This window comes from Falco cherrug, chromosome 5 (assembly GCF_023634085.1).
Source record: "Falco cherrug isolate bFalChe1 chromosome 5, bFalChe1.pri, whole genome shotgun sequence".
Taxonomy (NCBI): domain Eukaryota; kingdom Metazoa; phylum Chordata; class Aves; order Falconiformes; family Falconidae; genus Falco; species Falco cherrug.
Genome location: NC_073701.1, coordinates 57,167,030 through 57,185,183, shown reverse-complemented (window position 1 = coordinate 57,185,183; position 18,154 = coordinate 57,167,030). Strand labels below are relative to the sequence as shown.

At 41.9% G+C, this 18,154-nt stretch overlaps 1 protein-coding gene across 1 annotated transcript; it reads left to right on the top strand.

Moving 5' to 3' along the window:
• Positions 1-17,753, top strand: BEST3 (bestrophin 3). Its single transcript, XM_005431879.3, has 9 exons — positions 1-152; positions 1,869-1,963; positions 2,542-2,775; positions 8,040-8,194; positions 8,908-8,985; positions 9,347-9,499; positions 12,890-12,970; positions 14,333-14,484; positions 16,824-17,753. The coding sequence occupies exons 1-9, from the start codon at positions 1-3 to the stop codon at positions 17,725-17,727; spliced, it is 2,004 nt and encodes a 667-aa protein (XP_005431936.1). The 3' UTR covers positions 17,728-17,753.
• The last annotated feature ends 401 nt before the right edge of the window (positions 17,754-18,154 follow it).

Genomic DNA, 18,154 nt, shown 5'->3' with positions numbered 1-18,154 from the left:
ATGACAGTCACTTATTCCAGCAAAGTAGCAAATGCCACTTTCTTTGGATTTCACAGATTACTCCTAAAGTGGAAAGGCAGTATCTACAAATTGCTGTACAGAGAATTTATTGTTTTTGCTACTCTTTACACAGCGATAAGTGTATTATACAGGTACACTCTTTCCAATGCACCTCTCATTAAATCTTATACTGAAGTTTCCCACTTCATAGTGTTAGGCTGATGAACAACGGGGGGAGGTTACTACATAGTTATTGTCTTTTCCTTGGACCTTTTCTAATGTGCTTTCCTTTCCATGTTTACTTCGATGTTCCAGAGAAAGCATGTAAGATATAAATAAAATACTGTCTATCATATTCAAGTGATTCTACTTTCAGCCCAGCATTGAGCAGCCATCCTACTGAAGCTGGGCTGAGTAAACACCCATAGCTAGCCTATGTTGCACAGCTTTTATCGTTCTGATGTTGAGTTGGCAGCAGCGAGCATGCCTCTGCTTTAAATAATAAGTATAGACCTTTCATCCTACTTGCAGAACTGTGTCTTCAGTTGCTCAGTGGTAATTTCTTTAATAACCCTGAAGAGTAATAATGTGAGAGCCAGGTTACATAGTCAGGAAAAGCAAAGTTTTGCTTAGAGCTAGAACAGCATGCAAACTTTATTTTTAAGCCTACAAGGGCCAAGCAAAACTGCACGGAAACCAGACGTGGTTATTAGCTGTGTCTCACCCAGCACCTGGGAGGGTCACGTTAGGAGAGTTGCTTCTTCCACCAAGGTGTGAACTAAACACCTGTATGACAGATGCAATATATCAATTAGTACAGTGACACTTCTAATTGATGAAGTACACTACACAGAAGTATCAAAATAATGATTCAGCTCTTGATCTGTAATTAGAACTCAGTGCTTGCTTTTTATGTAAAGCAAGGAGAAAATGAGCTTCAGTTTGTCTGTGAATAATTACTAATTTTCAAAAATGTTCAGTAACCTATACCTGTAAACTTGGAAAACAAATTACAGCATTAATATGTAAAGTAACACCAGAGTCTTACATTTATTTAAATTAATCTAGCTTTACTGAAATGTTAGGCAATTAAAGACCAAGGTAAATACACTATGGAAAGCTTTCTATATGCACTCCAGGTTTTATCGCACAGTTGTAAGCAAAACCCACCAAATATATGTCATGTGTTCCTATTATATTAAATCAAAGAATAACTGTAATAATCATCTATACAAATAAAAAATTGTTTATATTTGATATTGTTTTATTTCATTAGATATCTTTTTCCATGGACAGAAGCTGCCATGCTCCACTCATTTTCTATCATCTGATGAATATTTTCCTCACTGCAAAATAAATACAGTTGTTCTGCTTTTGGAAAAGAAAAATTTTGTAGGAGTAAGAGCAAAAAAACTGCTGCAACAATGTAACATTTTCAGATAAGTGCAATTTGAGATTGGTAACCTTTTGCAATTCAAGCAGACCTGAGCATTTCTATTAACTAGCCCCCTGAAAAAGGAGAGCAAGCTCTACTTGCAGACTTACAGCTTACTATTATCATTGGTCTGTATGAGACAGCAAACTAATTCTCCAGGTGTATTGATCCTAATTAGTAGTGGTAGTCAAATCATAAGAAAATTGCAAATTATCATGAGAAAACTGCAAAGACCAGGCAATAATATTGTCTTCTCCTCCAGCTTCTTTATTACATGCCAAATGTGTTCAGCATTTCACCTTTAAGAATTCACTTGAAGACATTAGCCAAGGTTGCTCCCAATTGCACATACCTGATTATTTATACATATTTGCACTTTGTATCTAGTGCCAGAATATTGTGAAAGGACAGATACATTTTATTTTTGCTGCAGATTTTTTCTTACAGGTAGCCAAAAACGATTCTTTGAAAAATTATCAATTTACTGTGACAAATATGCTGAACAAATCCCGGTAACTTTTGTGCTTGGTAAGTACCGGTTACATGTGAAATTACTCTCCAACGCTGTCTCTGTTCAGACATCTTGTGAATGTCCGTGCATGAAAGCATTTCAGAGCTGAGGGGCATATGGGAAGCTAGAGGATGATGATAAAATCATTGGCTTCCAGCAGGTCTCCTTAAATTCAAGTTGATTTTGTCACATCAACATTTATGCTCATGTTCTTAATATACCAAGAAAATAGTAAAATGTGTGTGTATGTGTAGATATATAGATCTAGATATAGGTATAATGCCCACTAACACTGATAAATTGTGCCTCATCCTTCAAAGCAGTAATTCAAAGCAGTAAATCCACTCAAGGTTTACTACAGAAGAGGAAATCTGGAAGTTCATGGGTACAAGATACTCACCTGGAATGGGCCATTAGGTTGCAGTGTCTATTAAATCATTAGCATTGATTGGATCCTGGGTTTTGACGTGACTTACTGCATTTATTCTGGGAAATGTAGCAGCTTAGTGATACGAATAACACTCCACAAAGTAAATTACAGTAACCTAAACAGAAATCCTGATAGGCACTGGACTTTTTTCCTTCTGATCCCTAGGTTTCTACGTTACTTTGGTGGTGAATCGCTGGTGGAACCAGTTTGTGAACTTGCCGTGGCCAGATCGTCTGATGTTCCTCATCTCCAGCTGTGTGCAGGGCAGAGATGAATATGGGCGCTTGTTAAGGAGGACTCTCATGCGTTATGTGAATTTAACATCCCTGCTGATCTTTCGCTCTGTGAGCACAGCCGTGTACAAAAGATTCCCCACCATGGACCATGTGGTAGGAGCAGGTACTGGAATCATCCTTCTCTTTCCTTTCCTCAGAGGTGGGGGCACAGGGACAGAAGGACCCAGACTCATTTTTTCTTACCTTTTTGGCCTCATGTGCCTCATACTAACCCATGTAAAAGCTGTCACGTTTTTGTCAGTGGCTTATATGATGTGCCCTTAAATGTGCATCTTTAATACTCTTAAAGTCTTCATCTAGCAACACTATAGAAACCAAATGAGTTTGAGACTCTTAAGTCAATCTACTTTCAGACATCATGGAGGATGCAGGCCTGCCCCAAACACACAGGCATATGGAGCAGGTACAATGTTCTCCAAAGTGTGAAAAATAATGTAATTGCAATGCAGTAGGAACGGTGGCTTCTTATGTGGCATTTCCTTGATGTCTAGGATATGACGTTGCATGTATCACAGACTGATCTCTGCAGGCACTTCACAAGTTCAGCTTTATGTCATTTTATTTTAAGAAGATTGCACATTTTAAGTGTTGTGATGTACTTAAAAAAACCCAGCCCCAAAGGGTTTTTTTTGAAATTTACAACCTCACAGTTTTTCAGGGATAAATATACTATGTATTAAGCATGTCTTCATTTTCTGTTTGTTTTGATAACAGTGAGGTGTGGTGATGGGGAAGAGAGTTCAATCATGTAAGACTTTGCTTGTCTATGAAGGACTGGGTGCTGGCTGAGTATTTAAAGGCAAGGTCTGATGCGGTGCCTTCTGACTGGCGTGGTCAGCGTCAGGGGTAGCACACCAGTGCAGAGACACGGGGATCTGTTCCAAATAGGAGATATCATACATTTTTTACTGAATGTCTTGCATTTCTTAAAATTATTCCTTTGGCAGAGATTAGTAAGCAAAGTTGTAGCAAGTTAAAATATACACATACACATTTCAAATACGTGTGAGAAGCTTTGGATATTTAAAAAAAAATCCCGGCAGAATGCTCTCATCTTACTGAAAAAAATCATTTATGTTGGATTCAGTTAGATTTTGAAGTTCTCTTCCTTGTGCTGTTCAACAAAACTGTTTACCTGAGTCTGTGAGAGGTCAAGGAAGCTTCTGTCATTCTCCCCAGCAATCTGCTTCTAGTACACACTGGAAAATTACAACATTTCCAGCAGGCTAATCCAGCTCTGCCTCCCTATTGCTAAAGACAATCTGTTCTAAAAGAAACAAAATGTCACCGCATTCTACAAAAATTGTAGACTGGAAAACAACTTTTGGTTGTTTTGGTTTTTTAAACAGTGGAAAATATTCTACTATAAACTAAGCATTGACAGTGTAGGCAGCTCTGTGGTTTCAGTACATATTCTGTAGGTTTTAATGCATATTGAGCCACAGAATTTTTGTTGATGCAGTACTGAGCACTTGAGGATATATTTTGCTCCTATTAACATCCAGTGATTTAGACAGTACTCTGCAATTAAACCCTCCCTGTCTCCCTATGGCATTACATATCAGACTGCATGGGGGAGCAGCATTTAATATGAACATGAGCAGCAGAATCTGATACTTACAGCACAGTCATCATAGAAACAACTTGTGCTGATTTTGCATTTCACTATCAAACGGAGAACTGCCACACCATAACCATTGCTACACATTTTACTTTTCAGCAAATGAACTGCTTAAATTTACAGATCTAAAATCGGAGAACAGTATCATAACAATCTAGTCTGACTCATCCATAACACAAGGCATAAAAGCTAACTAACAACACCCTTTATCCTGTTGCAATTTCTGACTGAGCTATAATACCTTCTAGGAATATAACCAGCCCTGATTTAAAATTCAGCTGGGTCTACTGGAGACCACACTTCATCCTAGATGAACTGACATTCACTGTGGGGACCTCACTGCTGAAAAGTGAAAATTTATTCTCAGTCTGAACTTGCATAGAGTCATCTTCTAGCCACTGGATTTTGTAATAGATTTGGGTTGTTCTTTTTCTAATTAGATGAGAACACCTTTTTTTCTCTCAATAGTTGCCTGTTAGCAGAGTGCATAAAGGCTTGAACAAACTTACGAACTTCACCATCTATAGTGTCTCCTTCCAAGACACAGTCTTCAGTGCTGGATCTTCCTCTTAACTCTTTCATTTTTTTAGCATTTTTTATGAAGCTCTAGGCAGTAGATGCATGTAGATTCATGACGTTACGATGTTGAGTGCTGCAGCACGTATGCTGTAAGTGTCAAATGCCTAGCGGCAGTCCTGAGCATATCAATCCGGTTGGCTGCAAGGTGCAATAGGGAAGTTGGATGCTCAAGAACATGAGTCTTAAACATGAGTAATGAGTCAGCAGCTGGGCAGAGAACCGCCCAAAACAGCTGATAGGAAATGCTGAAGAGAAACATGAGGTGTGAGCTCAGCGCAACGTGAATACCTACATGGCTGAAGTCTGCAGTCCCAAACCCTCTGCTGGAAGGAAGTACCTAAATTAACTCTTTCCCACATAACACAGAAGCAGAAAGTGAAACTTTTATCTACTTGATCATTGTTAGTGTACCTGGAGATGTGGAAGATGACAGCTGTTCAGTTCCTTCTTCTCTAACTACTGGTCTCCAGAGTACTTACTGAGGGTACCCTGAGCCAGTCCTGTGTCAAAACATTCAGTTTTGACAGGAGAACTGAAAACTCTGCAAATCACGGGAGGGACAAAACCAGTGATTTCTTCTAGCCAGGCCTGTGTTCTCATCAATAATTTTCCCATAAGGTCACTCTGGCTGGCACTCTTCACTTTGAATCCTTTGGTTCTTTATTGATTGCACCCCATGTCAAGCTTCTCATGCTTCTGCAAGGATTCAGTGCCCTGTCCTTCCTTAGATCATCCTTTTCAAGATCTTGGCAGAGTGTTTGCCAAATATTACCCATTTTCTGGAGCTGCTCCCGTCTTCCAGTGCTTGTCAAAACCAGCTATTTTGTTCATAGACTTCTCCAGTCAATTCTTTGAATACTCTTGAATAAAGATAGTATGGCTATATTTAGAAACAATTTAATTTTAATAACTAAGGTTTGATATCTTCCCCTGTATTTGATGGAATATAAAGTGTTTCTTTACTGCAGCAATAACAGCAGGCTGTTCTGAACTGCATGTTGTTTGCCTTGCCATAACCTTCCCAGCAGTAAGAGCAATCCAGAATTAATATTTAATGTGATAAGGATATTACGCATTATTAATAATCATCAAAGAGAATATTTAATTAATATAAACACAAATAACTTTTAAAATAATGTCAAATCAAATGTTATTGTTAAATGAACAAGGCTTTGTTGAGCTTTTCTGCACAAAAAGGTAACCAGTTTCAGTGGAGAGCTGAACTGATCCTTGGAGCTTTGCTGTTCTTTGTGACCCCCTCAGGGCTGTGCCCTTCCAGGTAATGACTTCCCAGAGCCTCCCAAGTGACTTGCATGCAGTGTTTACTCCAGACTGTCAATTTTCTGATATTCTGTCCGTCAGCCTGACAGAAACATCTTTTCCTGTCCTGTAATGAGCAGGCTGGCCAGCCAAAAATAAAAGGCAGCCTGAAAGACTAACTTTTAGAAGTCATGAGTCATGACTAGCAGGTCAGTTTGTCTGGTTGCCTGAGTATTTCTGTGCAGTTGATTATGAGAGCTGGCTCTAAACTGCCCAGGGACCTTTTATAAGCTCTGATTGTCTGTTCTCAAATTCCAGAATGCTGCAGGAGTACTGTGTCTTCCTGCTGAACTTCTTCTCTTCCACATAATTTTCTGTCCTCTCCTTGTGTTCCTTCTCAGTAGTTGCAGCATTTCATGCATTCATTCATTCAACCTCCCACGTTGATTTGTTGCAACTGTACGGCAGTGGCATTTTCCTCAACAACAGAATATTTGAGAGGGTTACCACGTGTAACAAATCTCCTTTTACCTTATTCACATTTTTTATACAAAACACAACTGAGTTTACATGTATTTATTTATTTATTTTTTGCTGGCCTACTTACCTTTAGCAATGTTAGCAACAATGGGCCAATTCTTAGTTACTAGCTGGAGACTAGAAAAAAATCCTGTCTAGTCTCAATTCCCTTATTGAATTTTCAGTTCTCAAACTTGTAATTATTTTGGGGCTGCCGTGGAGCTAATGTCAACACAACAAAAGAATGCTTGTACCCACCCTGGCAGGTGACACACTCCTGAGCAAAACCTAAGATCCTCCAAACCTGAGGATTGCTTTAATCCCAGAAAATCCAGGATTTGAACAAAGGAAAATATGAAGTTCCTCTAATGAATTTTCGAGGTTGTTTTTCTCAAAGGCTGGGTGGAAGGAGGACAGCAGAGCAGGGCTTTCTTACCCAAGAGGGTAAGGGTGTTGCTGCAAAAACCAGCTGCTCCCGTGCCAGGCACAGGCAGCAGACTGCTCTGCTGCAGGTTTTGTCACACACAGCCCTGGCTCCCCTGCTATCTGACCTTGGACTTGCGTGCGGCAGCGGGAAGCAGGGCTTTGCAAGGCCAGGGGAACTCTGCGGGAAATGTAATACCTTCCCAGCACCCCAGCAAGGCAAACTGCCAGGCAGAGAGCAGCTTCAGCCTGCAGCCCCACAGTGTGTCACCTGGCCCCGTGGCTCGCTAGCAGCAGGAATTCTGTGCATGATTCCCTTTCCATCTCTTTGCACGCCTTCATAACCCCAAAGAAAACATGAAACGCAATCTGGCAGGGAAGTGTTTTGCTGGCAGAAGGCACGCTCTCTGTTGAGCTCAGTTTCATGCATGCACTTGTATCCTCTGTTGCTTGCTCACTGCTTTGCAGATTTACCAAAAAATTATCAGAATCTGGAGGTCAAATAACTGCCTTTACAACATATGTCGACATGTTGCCAAAAGTCATCGTTGCTGAAAAGTCATAGTTTCTTGACTGATCTATCCAGTTCATTATTTTCTGAAAGTAGAATATGGAACTAGAGAGTAATCTGTACAATTCTTAACATTATGTGTACCTACAATATGTCAGTGGTCAGATATGAGAACACAGTAATAGCAATTTATTGCATATATTGACCATGAAAGATTTTGTGTAGCTGGTTAGTGCAAAAATAAATTGTTTCAAGCAAGATCTATCCTAGCAAAAAAGCATAAAAAAGAGGAAGCTACTAGTTAAAATTGTAATTAGTGTTTAGCATAGTTCTGTGCAAATATTACATAAACAGATTCAAACATATTCAAAATTTGTAATATCAAAACAGTGGAAGCACAGAATAAATGAAGTCTTTTTTTTTTTTTTTTGGGGGGGGGGGGCATGGTAAACAGGTTTTATGACAAGATATGAAAGAAAAATTTTTGATGACCTTAAGTCTCCACACCTGAAATACTGGGTCCCATTTGTCTGGTTTGGGAATTTGGCATCAAAGGCACGAAAAGAGGGAAGAATCCGAGACAGCGTAGATCTGCAGACACTGATGAACGTAAGTAGAAAAAGTAAAAAACTAACCTGAAATTGCTATGTGGTAGCTTTTCACTTACATAATTTGATTTAGCGTGCACAGCTCTCCAGTGTCATCTAAATGATCATACTCAGGATTTATCCCCCTTTCCTTTGTGTACTGATGTACGCTCAAGCACACAGCAGCAGTTTGCTGGGATTGTATTTATATGACTAAGAAGGTATTAACTGAAGCAACAAATTGATGAGAAAAAATCATTGTAACACCACTTTAAATTCATACTTGTTCTGTTGCTGCAGGTAAAAAAAATATGAAATAATCTGACATTTTGAAGATTTTAATATCATTTTCAATGCAGATAGTCTCCCTGAATATTTCATTAAGTGGTCAGACATCCTTTTTATGATATAGCACATTCTCTTTCATGTATCACTAGGCTGTGGATAAGATAGAAACAAAGGATAATTTGTGAAGAAGTATGTAATATACTAAATACACTAAGCATTCCAACTCCATAAATGAAGTGAATATTCAAATGTGACAGTGGGGTGCTGGATATCGTTCTGGTATCAATCTATATAGTACACTTTCATACCCTCCTGTCTTTTTATATGTGCAAAAATGAACTGTAACAAAGTATTTGAAATTTAGAATTGAACCCCATGCAATTCTAGTATGTTGTGGTTTGGTTTTCCTTCTTTTTTTTTTCTTTTTCTTTTTTTTTCCCCTTTTAGGAGATGAATAAGTACCGGTCTTGGTGCAGTCTTTTGTTTGGTTATGACTGGGTTGGAATTCCACTGGTCTATACCCAGGTACTGAGCTATTATCCTTCACAAAGTTCAAAACACAGTTTCCACAAAAAGGGAGTTTGATGCAAAGCATCCATAGACTTGACCAGAGCGTCCGAGCTGTTGAGCACTTGTTGACTCCCACAGGATCCTAGAGGCTTGGTTAACCATTTAAGTCATACTTAATGTGTAGATTTTTAGAAGGCTCATAACCTGGGAGAGGGGAGAGTAGCACTGAAATGTTTTTATGTTTCCTGGGTGTTGTTCCTGGCCATAATTATTCCTGTGGCCTCTCTACAGATTTGTAAATTATATGGCAAATACATATTTATTATGCATAAGATTGTATTATTGCACAATTTAAATGAAGTTTTGTCCTTTGCAGGTTGTTACTCTTGCAGTCTATACTTTTTTCTTTGCCTGCCTGATAGGGCGCCAATTTTTGGATACTGATCAAGGGTATCAGGGACATGACTTGGATCTTTATGTTCCAATCTTCACACTGTTACAGTTCTTCTTCTACGCAGGATGGCTCAAGGTAAACTAGCTTTCTGCACAGGTCATGGGGGAACCCTCCCTGGGCAGGATGGTAAAGATGTCAGAGCTGAAACCAAGGTGTCAGTTTTGTGGCATAATGTAAAATCACTGAAGATTAATGGAGTTACACCAAAGTTGAACTCAGCCCAGTGTGTCCTGTGATCATAAAGAAACATCATACAATACATTTTTAATTCCACCTGACAGATTTTATAGTAAGAAATGGTCAGGAAGCTGAAAAAGTCCATTTTGGTAGAACCAGAACAACTCCCCAAGGGAGAATTACTCCAGCAAAATTTGGTCTCAGGACTTGAACTATAAAATGACAAATGAAAGATTAAAAAAATAACCTTTCTCCCACTCTGCTGTATGATGGGAAAATATTGCTGCAGACCTGGCATGGGCTGAAAGGGATTGATCATACTTTCTTCTTATGATCAAAGACAGCCTTTAGTATCTGCTGTTAACTTAATCAGATGCAGCCAATTAAGGGTGTCCAGTTCCAGAGGGCTATCAAACAGTGACAGCTAATATTGGCCACAACCCCACTGCATAAAAACGTTCATTAAAAAGAAGAGTTATAGAAGGAATTGGATGCTACCCACCAGCCCATTGATGCCTGTTCAGTTAACACATCACCATCGATCTAGTAGTTGAGTAATTAAGCCACATACCTCATGGCAGTTCTCTCCTCTGCAGTAAGTATCAAGGTAGACTAACTGGAAAAAAGTTTCAAATAAAAAGCAAATTGGTAAATTAGGGTCTATGTGCATTAAGATTTCCTTTTGGGATTATTAATCATGACTGGAAACTTAGAGCTAACTTTTCTGTTGGAATATAAATTGCACAAAATTGGACAGTTTTAGAGCCCCTTTCCCACAGCCAGCTTCAAAGGGCAGAGTAGAGAAGGCAGCACACCAAGCTGGCGGATTGCTGAGGCAAAGTAAAGTGCCTGATCAGGGCAAGCTCCTCTAGTCCTGCGTCCTAGGAAATCGCAGGGGACAGGGAGATTTGCCACATGGGGACCAGCCTGGACAGAAGTGGGAGAGAAAGGAAAAGAGGCTGATGTGGCAAGGGGAACACGTTGTTCCTGCAGAAATGTGAGACTTCATCTCTAGGCAATGTCTTCCAGGGTTTTACTAGTGGGTTACAAAACTGTAAACTGTTCCTCTTGACTGCCCTGCTGGTGCTCCTGAGGAGGGAATGGCTTCCCCTTCATCGGCACCCAAGGCTGTCAGTAGCATCTTTTCCAGTTAGGCTCAGGGCTTCCAGCCAGCTCCTGGCTACAGCAGGTACAAGATGCCATTGTAACTGAAAAATCTTCTGCATAAGGAAATGAAAGGGAGTAGAAGCAGGTTTAAAAAACAAATTTAATGTTGGCAGTGCTCCCTCAGACCGGAGGTTTGCCCAAACCTGCAGTGTCCCCAAGTCAGGATATTTCTGTCTTGAAGGTTACAGCCAGCTTCCTGCTGAGTATGTTGGGCTTTGGCTGCCAGGCTGTAGAAAGGGCCCTGAGCTATTGACTTCCAGTAACTTGGCGATTTCTCAGAAATGATGGCTAAACTGAGCTCATTCCTTGGCCTCAGGCCTGGCTTGTTATACCTGCAATACAGGGGCAAAGTTTCCCATCACGTGGGGCACTTCTAAACGTCCATTTTCGTTACAGGGGTAGATAGACCATCCAAAGACAGGGCTTAGTTGTACAGCACTACATTCCCTTCTGGAGACTAAAGTCACATCTCACATGCCAGGACCCAGTCAGCCAAGCAAAAGGCCACCACTGCTGTTCCCTCTGTCCCAGCCCTCCTCACTTTTTTTAGTTCATGTGACAGGTTTTGCAGTGGATTTTTGGGTGGTGTTCCCCGGTTTACACTAAGCTGATCCAGGGTCTTCCCTGGAAAGCCACAGTCTGCATTCTGGCTCATTCCTATTGCAGCACTTCCATAGCTATACCCAAAATTTAATGCCACGAGCCAGGCCAATGAGTGTGAGTAGAGGTGTCCCCTTGTTTCCTTTCCATTTCTCCTGCCTTACAGGTGGTTTTGTTGTGTTAGTCTGCTCAGCAGTTCATTTGCTCTCTTCCACCACTGGCCTGGGAAGTGGTGGCCTAGGAAAGTCAGCAAGTGCCTACCCACTGGTACAGCCTAGAGGTGCAGAAGAATAAATAGCGGTGGAGTGACAGCCTTACTATTATAAGCTATTTAGATCATAGCTGTCCATAGCAAAGTTCATGACCAGGGCTGTTTAATCATACTGTTGCTTTACCCATATCCACGTTAAACCAAGGACCTGGCCACTGCTCCTGCTCATGGCCCTGGTGACCACCAGGAAGGCTTGGAAGGGCCAGTAAGAATGTGATCAGCTTCAAAACTGGGGCTTAAAAGACAAAAAGAAGGAGAGAATATTTAACCTCAACATACCAAGGAACTGAGAAATAGAGAAGCAGTCTGAATTTCCTAAAAATCTGGGGGTTTTAAGTTTTCCTATTTCATCTTTTTTTTTTTTTCTCCCCCAGCAGCTATGAGTTTTCTCCCCACAATGTACTTCGGTGATCATGGGGATAGGGGGACAGTCTCTGGTTGGTTTTCCATTTATTTACTCCTCTGGGGGGCTGCAGGACTGGATAAGACCATGGGCAGCTAGAGAGCTTTCCTTTCCCAGCCCAGTTCCCAGACTAAGGCGCCTCACCACAAAACAGCCTGAGCTCACTGGTTGTCTCGTCCACAGGATGGGCTTTTCCCCTGCAGCTTTAATCACTTCATGTACAGAAACCCAAATGGCAGGCTGAATTAGACAAACTCAGGTCCTGTCTCCTGGCTTTGGCTAGCATGATGCACAGCATCCACTCAAGTCAAGTCTTTTGGTGGGCTGCTTTTCCTGAAAAGTTTCAGAGGAATGCCATCAGCATCACCCCTGATAAAGCAGCAAAGGCTGAGGGCTGAGCTGGAGTGATGAGCTGTACTCTCTCCGGCAGACTCCAGCTGCAGGGCTTGGGAATACTGACCCCATTGGGCTGGTGGAGTATCGTAGACTGTAATGCAATAACAGAGCCTCTAGCTGCTAAATCATTCATTTAAATCAGCCAAAGAGAACAGTAAGGAAAGGTAATGACTATCTTACGTGATAACTACTGTGGCCCAGACATGTCTCAATTCCCAGCAGGCCAGCAACAACAATCATGATTGACAGCACCAACGAGGCACGCAGGAATGACTCTGTGGGGAAAGCAAGCTGTTCCTTCGCTAGGCTGGCAAAACCATCATACGGGAGCTCAAGTGATGATTGCAAGTGACAGGCAGGGAGACAGAGAAAAATCCGATCCTATTTTCTCTGTGGCAGCAGTCCTGACATGGCATGCCAACCTCTATTCACTGTCTCATTTTCCTTTCAGGTCGCTGAACAACTTATTAATCCATTTGGAGAAGATGATGATGATTTTGAAACTAACTGGTGTATTGATAGAAATTTACAGGTTGCTGTTGTTATTCCTACTTCCAGCTTTACTGTACCATAGGTTATCATTACATTTAATCCTATTTCTTATATTGAGGTGCAAATTAAGGGCAACAAGTGTCAGCAAAACAAATTTTTTCCCCGAAGGAGCACCTATGTCTGTGATCCCCAAATTTTCCTTTTACAATCTAATGCATCTTGATTTTGGTATTTGGCATTTACAATGCCTGACTAACCATGCAAACAGCTGACCTCAAACTATAAGCTCACGTTATGCCTGGAAAAACATGTAATGTAGGTCAATCCTGCAAAATCCACAAAGCCATCTATTCCCACGTAAATAAGAACACGTTTTGCTAATCTGATTGTCTAGACATTACCATATTGTATAAGAATCTGACATTTTAAAAAAATGAAGACAGTGAAGATACCAAAAAGATCAAGCAGGGCCCTAAACTATAAGCAGGGCTGTATGATTCATGTTGTGATGCTGCTGCCCATGGCAGCATCTGTGGTTGGCACAGAAGCCAATGTCCTCAGCAGCAGGAGCTGTGAGATGGGCAGGGTACAGATTTATTGCAGTTACCCCCATTCCCAAACAACCCCTGTCTGTCGTGCCCTGAAGGGGCCCAAAGACATGAAGAGGTTCGATGGCACCCACTGCTCCCCTTGCAGGTAGAGCCAAGCACTGGGTTGAGCTGCTGTCAGACCCCACATCTGCCGGGGACAATTGAGACTGCAAAGCAGAGCCCAGGTATTAGAGGGAGCAAAGGCAGAGCAAGCAAACCAGCATATTAAGCAGAGCAAGCAATGCAGGTATGCTGAGGAGTGCCAAAGGCCTTCATGCTGCCGAAGATGCTCTCTGGCTTAACACCACTTCAGGCTACTCGTGCTATGGTGCCTCAGAGCCCTTCGTATAGAATGTATTGGAAGGCCTAGAGCAGGATGATCACATACTTGGTTCTGAATGTCTTAAAATGTGGATGAAGCCTATCATAAAGCTTCTGGACCTCTGGACATGTTAAGGAGCACAACTAATACTCTACACAGGTTTCCCATAGCGTGTGGAGGATCACATGTCTATTTAACTACATCATGCATGAGGAAAGGACTTCAGTCTGACACAATATCTTTGCAGCACAGAAGGCTCAAGTTACAATAAAATTTATGCTTTCATGAGTGTAGGAGGGTATAGAGGGTATATTTTAGAATACTGAGTGATGCCCAGGCCAGCATACACAGCTTACTTTAAAGGGTTTCTGAAAGGAATGTTGACCCAGGGAGTACAAAGCAGATTAGTAGGAGTAGGAGTAGGAGTAGGAGTAATAGTTCATAAACTGTACTATGCTGAAAGTGACACGATGTATACCAAAATTTTAAGGTCTCACTTCTAGCAGTGGACGAGATGCACATGAATCTACCAAGGATGGAGAAAGATATTTACTGGAATGATTCCTCTGCCCGGCCACCGTACACAAAAGCAGCGGCTGATTACTGCATTCCTTCATTTCTTGGGTCGACTATTGAAATGGGGTGAGTGGCACTAAAAGGGTCTTTCAAGCTATCAGAAAGGTCATCACCCCTACAGCCCATGTTGACGGACAGTCAGCACAGGGCTGAGGGCTGTGATGGTACTGTGAGCGGGGAATATGGAATTGGGAAATGATCTTAGGAGGGAGTGGACAGGCTGATGTTGGAGTGATGTCTCTGGTGATCCATGTGCTCATACACATTGTGCACCCGTGGCTTAAACTGTGTAATTAATAAATAGAGTATGTTTGCAGGGAGGGTTTGTTGATAGTGTCTGAGCACAGGATAGTGCCTGAAGACAGTGACTTGACTTTCTTAATAATTCTTTGTTTATTGCAGCTTCTTCATACATCCTCCAATCAGCAAAACAGCTATTCATTTGCTTGTTCATGTTGATAGCTAAAATCAGTCCAGATTTTTGTCAAGTTAAACAAGAAATTATCTTAAACATTGTATGACTTTTCATTCACTAATAATCTAGCCATGGAAGTTGGAACGGTCAGATTTAGTGAAGGGATGAAGAGGAGTTATTTGCAGAGATCAACACCAGAACCATTGTTACAAAGAAACACATAGAGGCTGTAGGATTGACCCATGTTGTCAGGTTCTATACGAGAAATCAGTGATAGGCCAGTTAGCTTAGAAGCTGTTGAATTTAAACACTCGTGACATGCTGTAATATAGAACAGGTTAGTAAGTTTAAATACCACCATGCCTGAGCAAATACCAAGGCACGTAGACATTTTTATCTGAAAATCATTTAAAAAACATTATAGCATCCATTTTTTTAACTTTAAAACTTAACCTCAAGAAGTTCTCAATTTTTCTAAAATTTTCCAGCCTTTATCAAAATAAAATGTGCTTAATTTTTTACTTAATTTGGCCTGGAAATTGGTGTTTTCTCATTTTTATTCCTCTTATTTTTCCATTTTTGCATGTATTCTACTACAAAGAACAATGGTTTATATGAGTTCCTTTTATCACACACAGCCTTTTCAGAAATTATTTCCTTCTGGAAAAACTATAAAATGGCCAAAAGAAAAGTAAAGAAAAAAAGTAAAAAATTAAAGAAGAAAACCTCACAGAATATAATTTATCTCACTGCAATTGCTAGGGGGAAAAGGTGGCGAAGAAGAAACATTATGAAGCCTGCAAACCACTTTTAGTAAGAAGGACTTCACACAAAAAATGAAGGGGGAGTGAATGAAAAATAGTTCCATGTTAGCCCCTGTGAAATGCAAACAACTTTGATGTTTTGACTTTTTTATTAACTATTTTCTCCTCTGAACTGTTTCTCTGTTCACCTCACTAAAAAAAACGGGTAGTTCTTAGGCAGACTTCAAAAGTAGGTATAAAAATTCATCCAAGTCCAAAGCAAATATATAAAACTTGAGCCCAAATCCAAAGTCTTCTCCAGTCCCCGCAAGCTGACATCTGGAACATGTGGCTCAGAGAGGCAGTAGTTGCCCCATCCCTGGAAATGTTCAGGGTCAGGTTGGATGGGGCTCTGAGCAACCTTATGTAGTTGAAGATGTCCCTGCTCATTGCAGGAGAGGGTGAGACTAGGTGACCTTTAAAGGTCCCTTCCAACCCAAACTATTCTATGATTCTCACAAATGCTGAAGTTCCTCTGTCCCTCCAGCTTAGGCTTGCCTCCCCGTGCTCCTTGCCTTTGCCATACCTGCCCTTAGAACAGGTAACTGGGCCAGTTTAGCTTGTCTTCTGGGGTGCAGCAAGTCAGAAATGTATGCTGCATTGCCTGGCAGATGCAGCAATAGTTGTTCTCATGAACCACCAGGGCTGGGCAAGCAGAAGAGTACCAGGTGCAGCTTTCAGTGACTTTCAGACACACTGTCATGCCCAAAAGTAAGTGAGATTTGGTCATCTGAGTAATTCCAACATTTTTTGAAACCAGCGCACTCTGCTTCCAGCAGTAGCTTTATCAGTGTTATTTTTGCCCAAAGCATTCTCCTGAAAAAGCACCTGGAGCACCAACCAGGGTTTCTTTCTTCTCTCTCCCTCACCCTAAGCACAAACCTAACCATGTGGCGATGCCACAGAGGCTGCAGCCCAGGTACAAAATGGTGCCAGATGGCTGGCTGGATGCCCTCCCAGCCTAGTCCTCAGGAGAAGAGACACCTGGATGTGGAGAGCTGTCTGTGTCATCTGGCTGGTCCAAAGGCAGCATTTCCTGGCACCCTCACCCCTTTCATGCCCTTCCTTGGGGACACACTAGGGCCTTGGTTCCTATGTCTTCCTGCTGAGACAGCAGGATATATGTGCAGGCAGGCCACACAGTTCCTATACGTAAGTGACACCTACTACCTGGCTTTATTTGGCAGGCTGGCTGATACTGAATTTCTCTATGGGGAAGAGTGGCCCTGGGAAGAGGAGAAACACCGAAGGCAACATTCAGTGCTGAGAAGAGTCAAGAGATTTCTTAGCGTCCATGAGGGTCCTTCTTCCCCAGCTCACCAGCGCTACAGTCGGCAGACAAGTGAGAACTCGGTGTTCTTCCCAGCAGATGAGAAAGGGCACATCAGACGGCTGCAGGAAATGCACACGAGAGGGAGGCACTCTACCTCAAGCTTCAAGAAGAAACATGATGGAATTGACAGAAGCAACAGAGTTCACAGTAGCCGAGATCTAGGACCCATAAATGAAACCTCAAGGAGCGAGGCACCGTTCGGAGACAGTGACACCTCCTCCGAGACAAACAAGCCAGTTCCTGAGGTTGTCATCTCTGAAGCTGAGGAGAAGGCAACTGATGTGCTGGGCAAACCAGATCTGCCGACAGAGCGCACCGCAAGCTTGCCAGAAGAGACGCTCCAAAGGAGCCTAGCTGAGGCAAATAGGACTCTTCTGGACTATCCGTTTTTCCCCCCAGAAATTACAACGTACCTCCCAGGCTCTGAGGTGCATCAGTCACTTCCTACTGTGATAGGGGAGCCCAAGCATGAACCCCATAGCAGCAACATAGCTGGTTTCATGACAGATGATGAGAGAAACCTTCAGCGATGGAGTTTACCGAGCTTCCATAGTCACAGTGCAGTGTCAAATGCTGACACTACACCACCTTTAACAGATTCTGGGACAGCTTTACAACAAAGGACCTTCAGTGATGGAAAAAATGTTACTGCTGCTGCTCCAGAGACATTTGAGATGCAGCACTTGTGGGAAAACCTGGAGAGTAAAGAAACAGCCATCGTAGAATTTTCTAATGAAAAAAATGAAAGAAAACTTTGACCATGCTTCCCCTGCGTTTGACTGAACTTCTTGTCTTCTCCTGAAAGTGGTCTCACACAGATTTGCTGAAAGTGCAGAAGGGCAGACACAATGCTCAGACAAGTCCTGAGCAAGATCCAACAGAGGATGTGGGCACCTAAACAGGAGGCATTGCAGTGACATGCTTTAAGCCACTTGGTCACTGGCTTGAGATCTGTGACCCTGTGCGGAAAACATTTATGAGGAGAACTGGGATCCTCAGGAGTGGATGCAAACCAGTTACTGCACATGGCAGCGAGCTGTGCAGGCTCACCTAGAGGAAACACCAATGTTATCAGAAGAGCAGAGGTGGGTCTGTCCACTTCAGATCTGCCCTGAACGCTGCTACCTTTGGCTGCTCCTTCAGATTATGGTCCATGACATCCTTGTGAGACTCACCAGCAGTTTT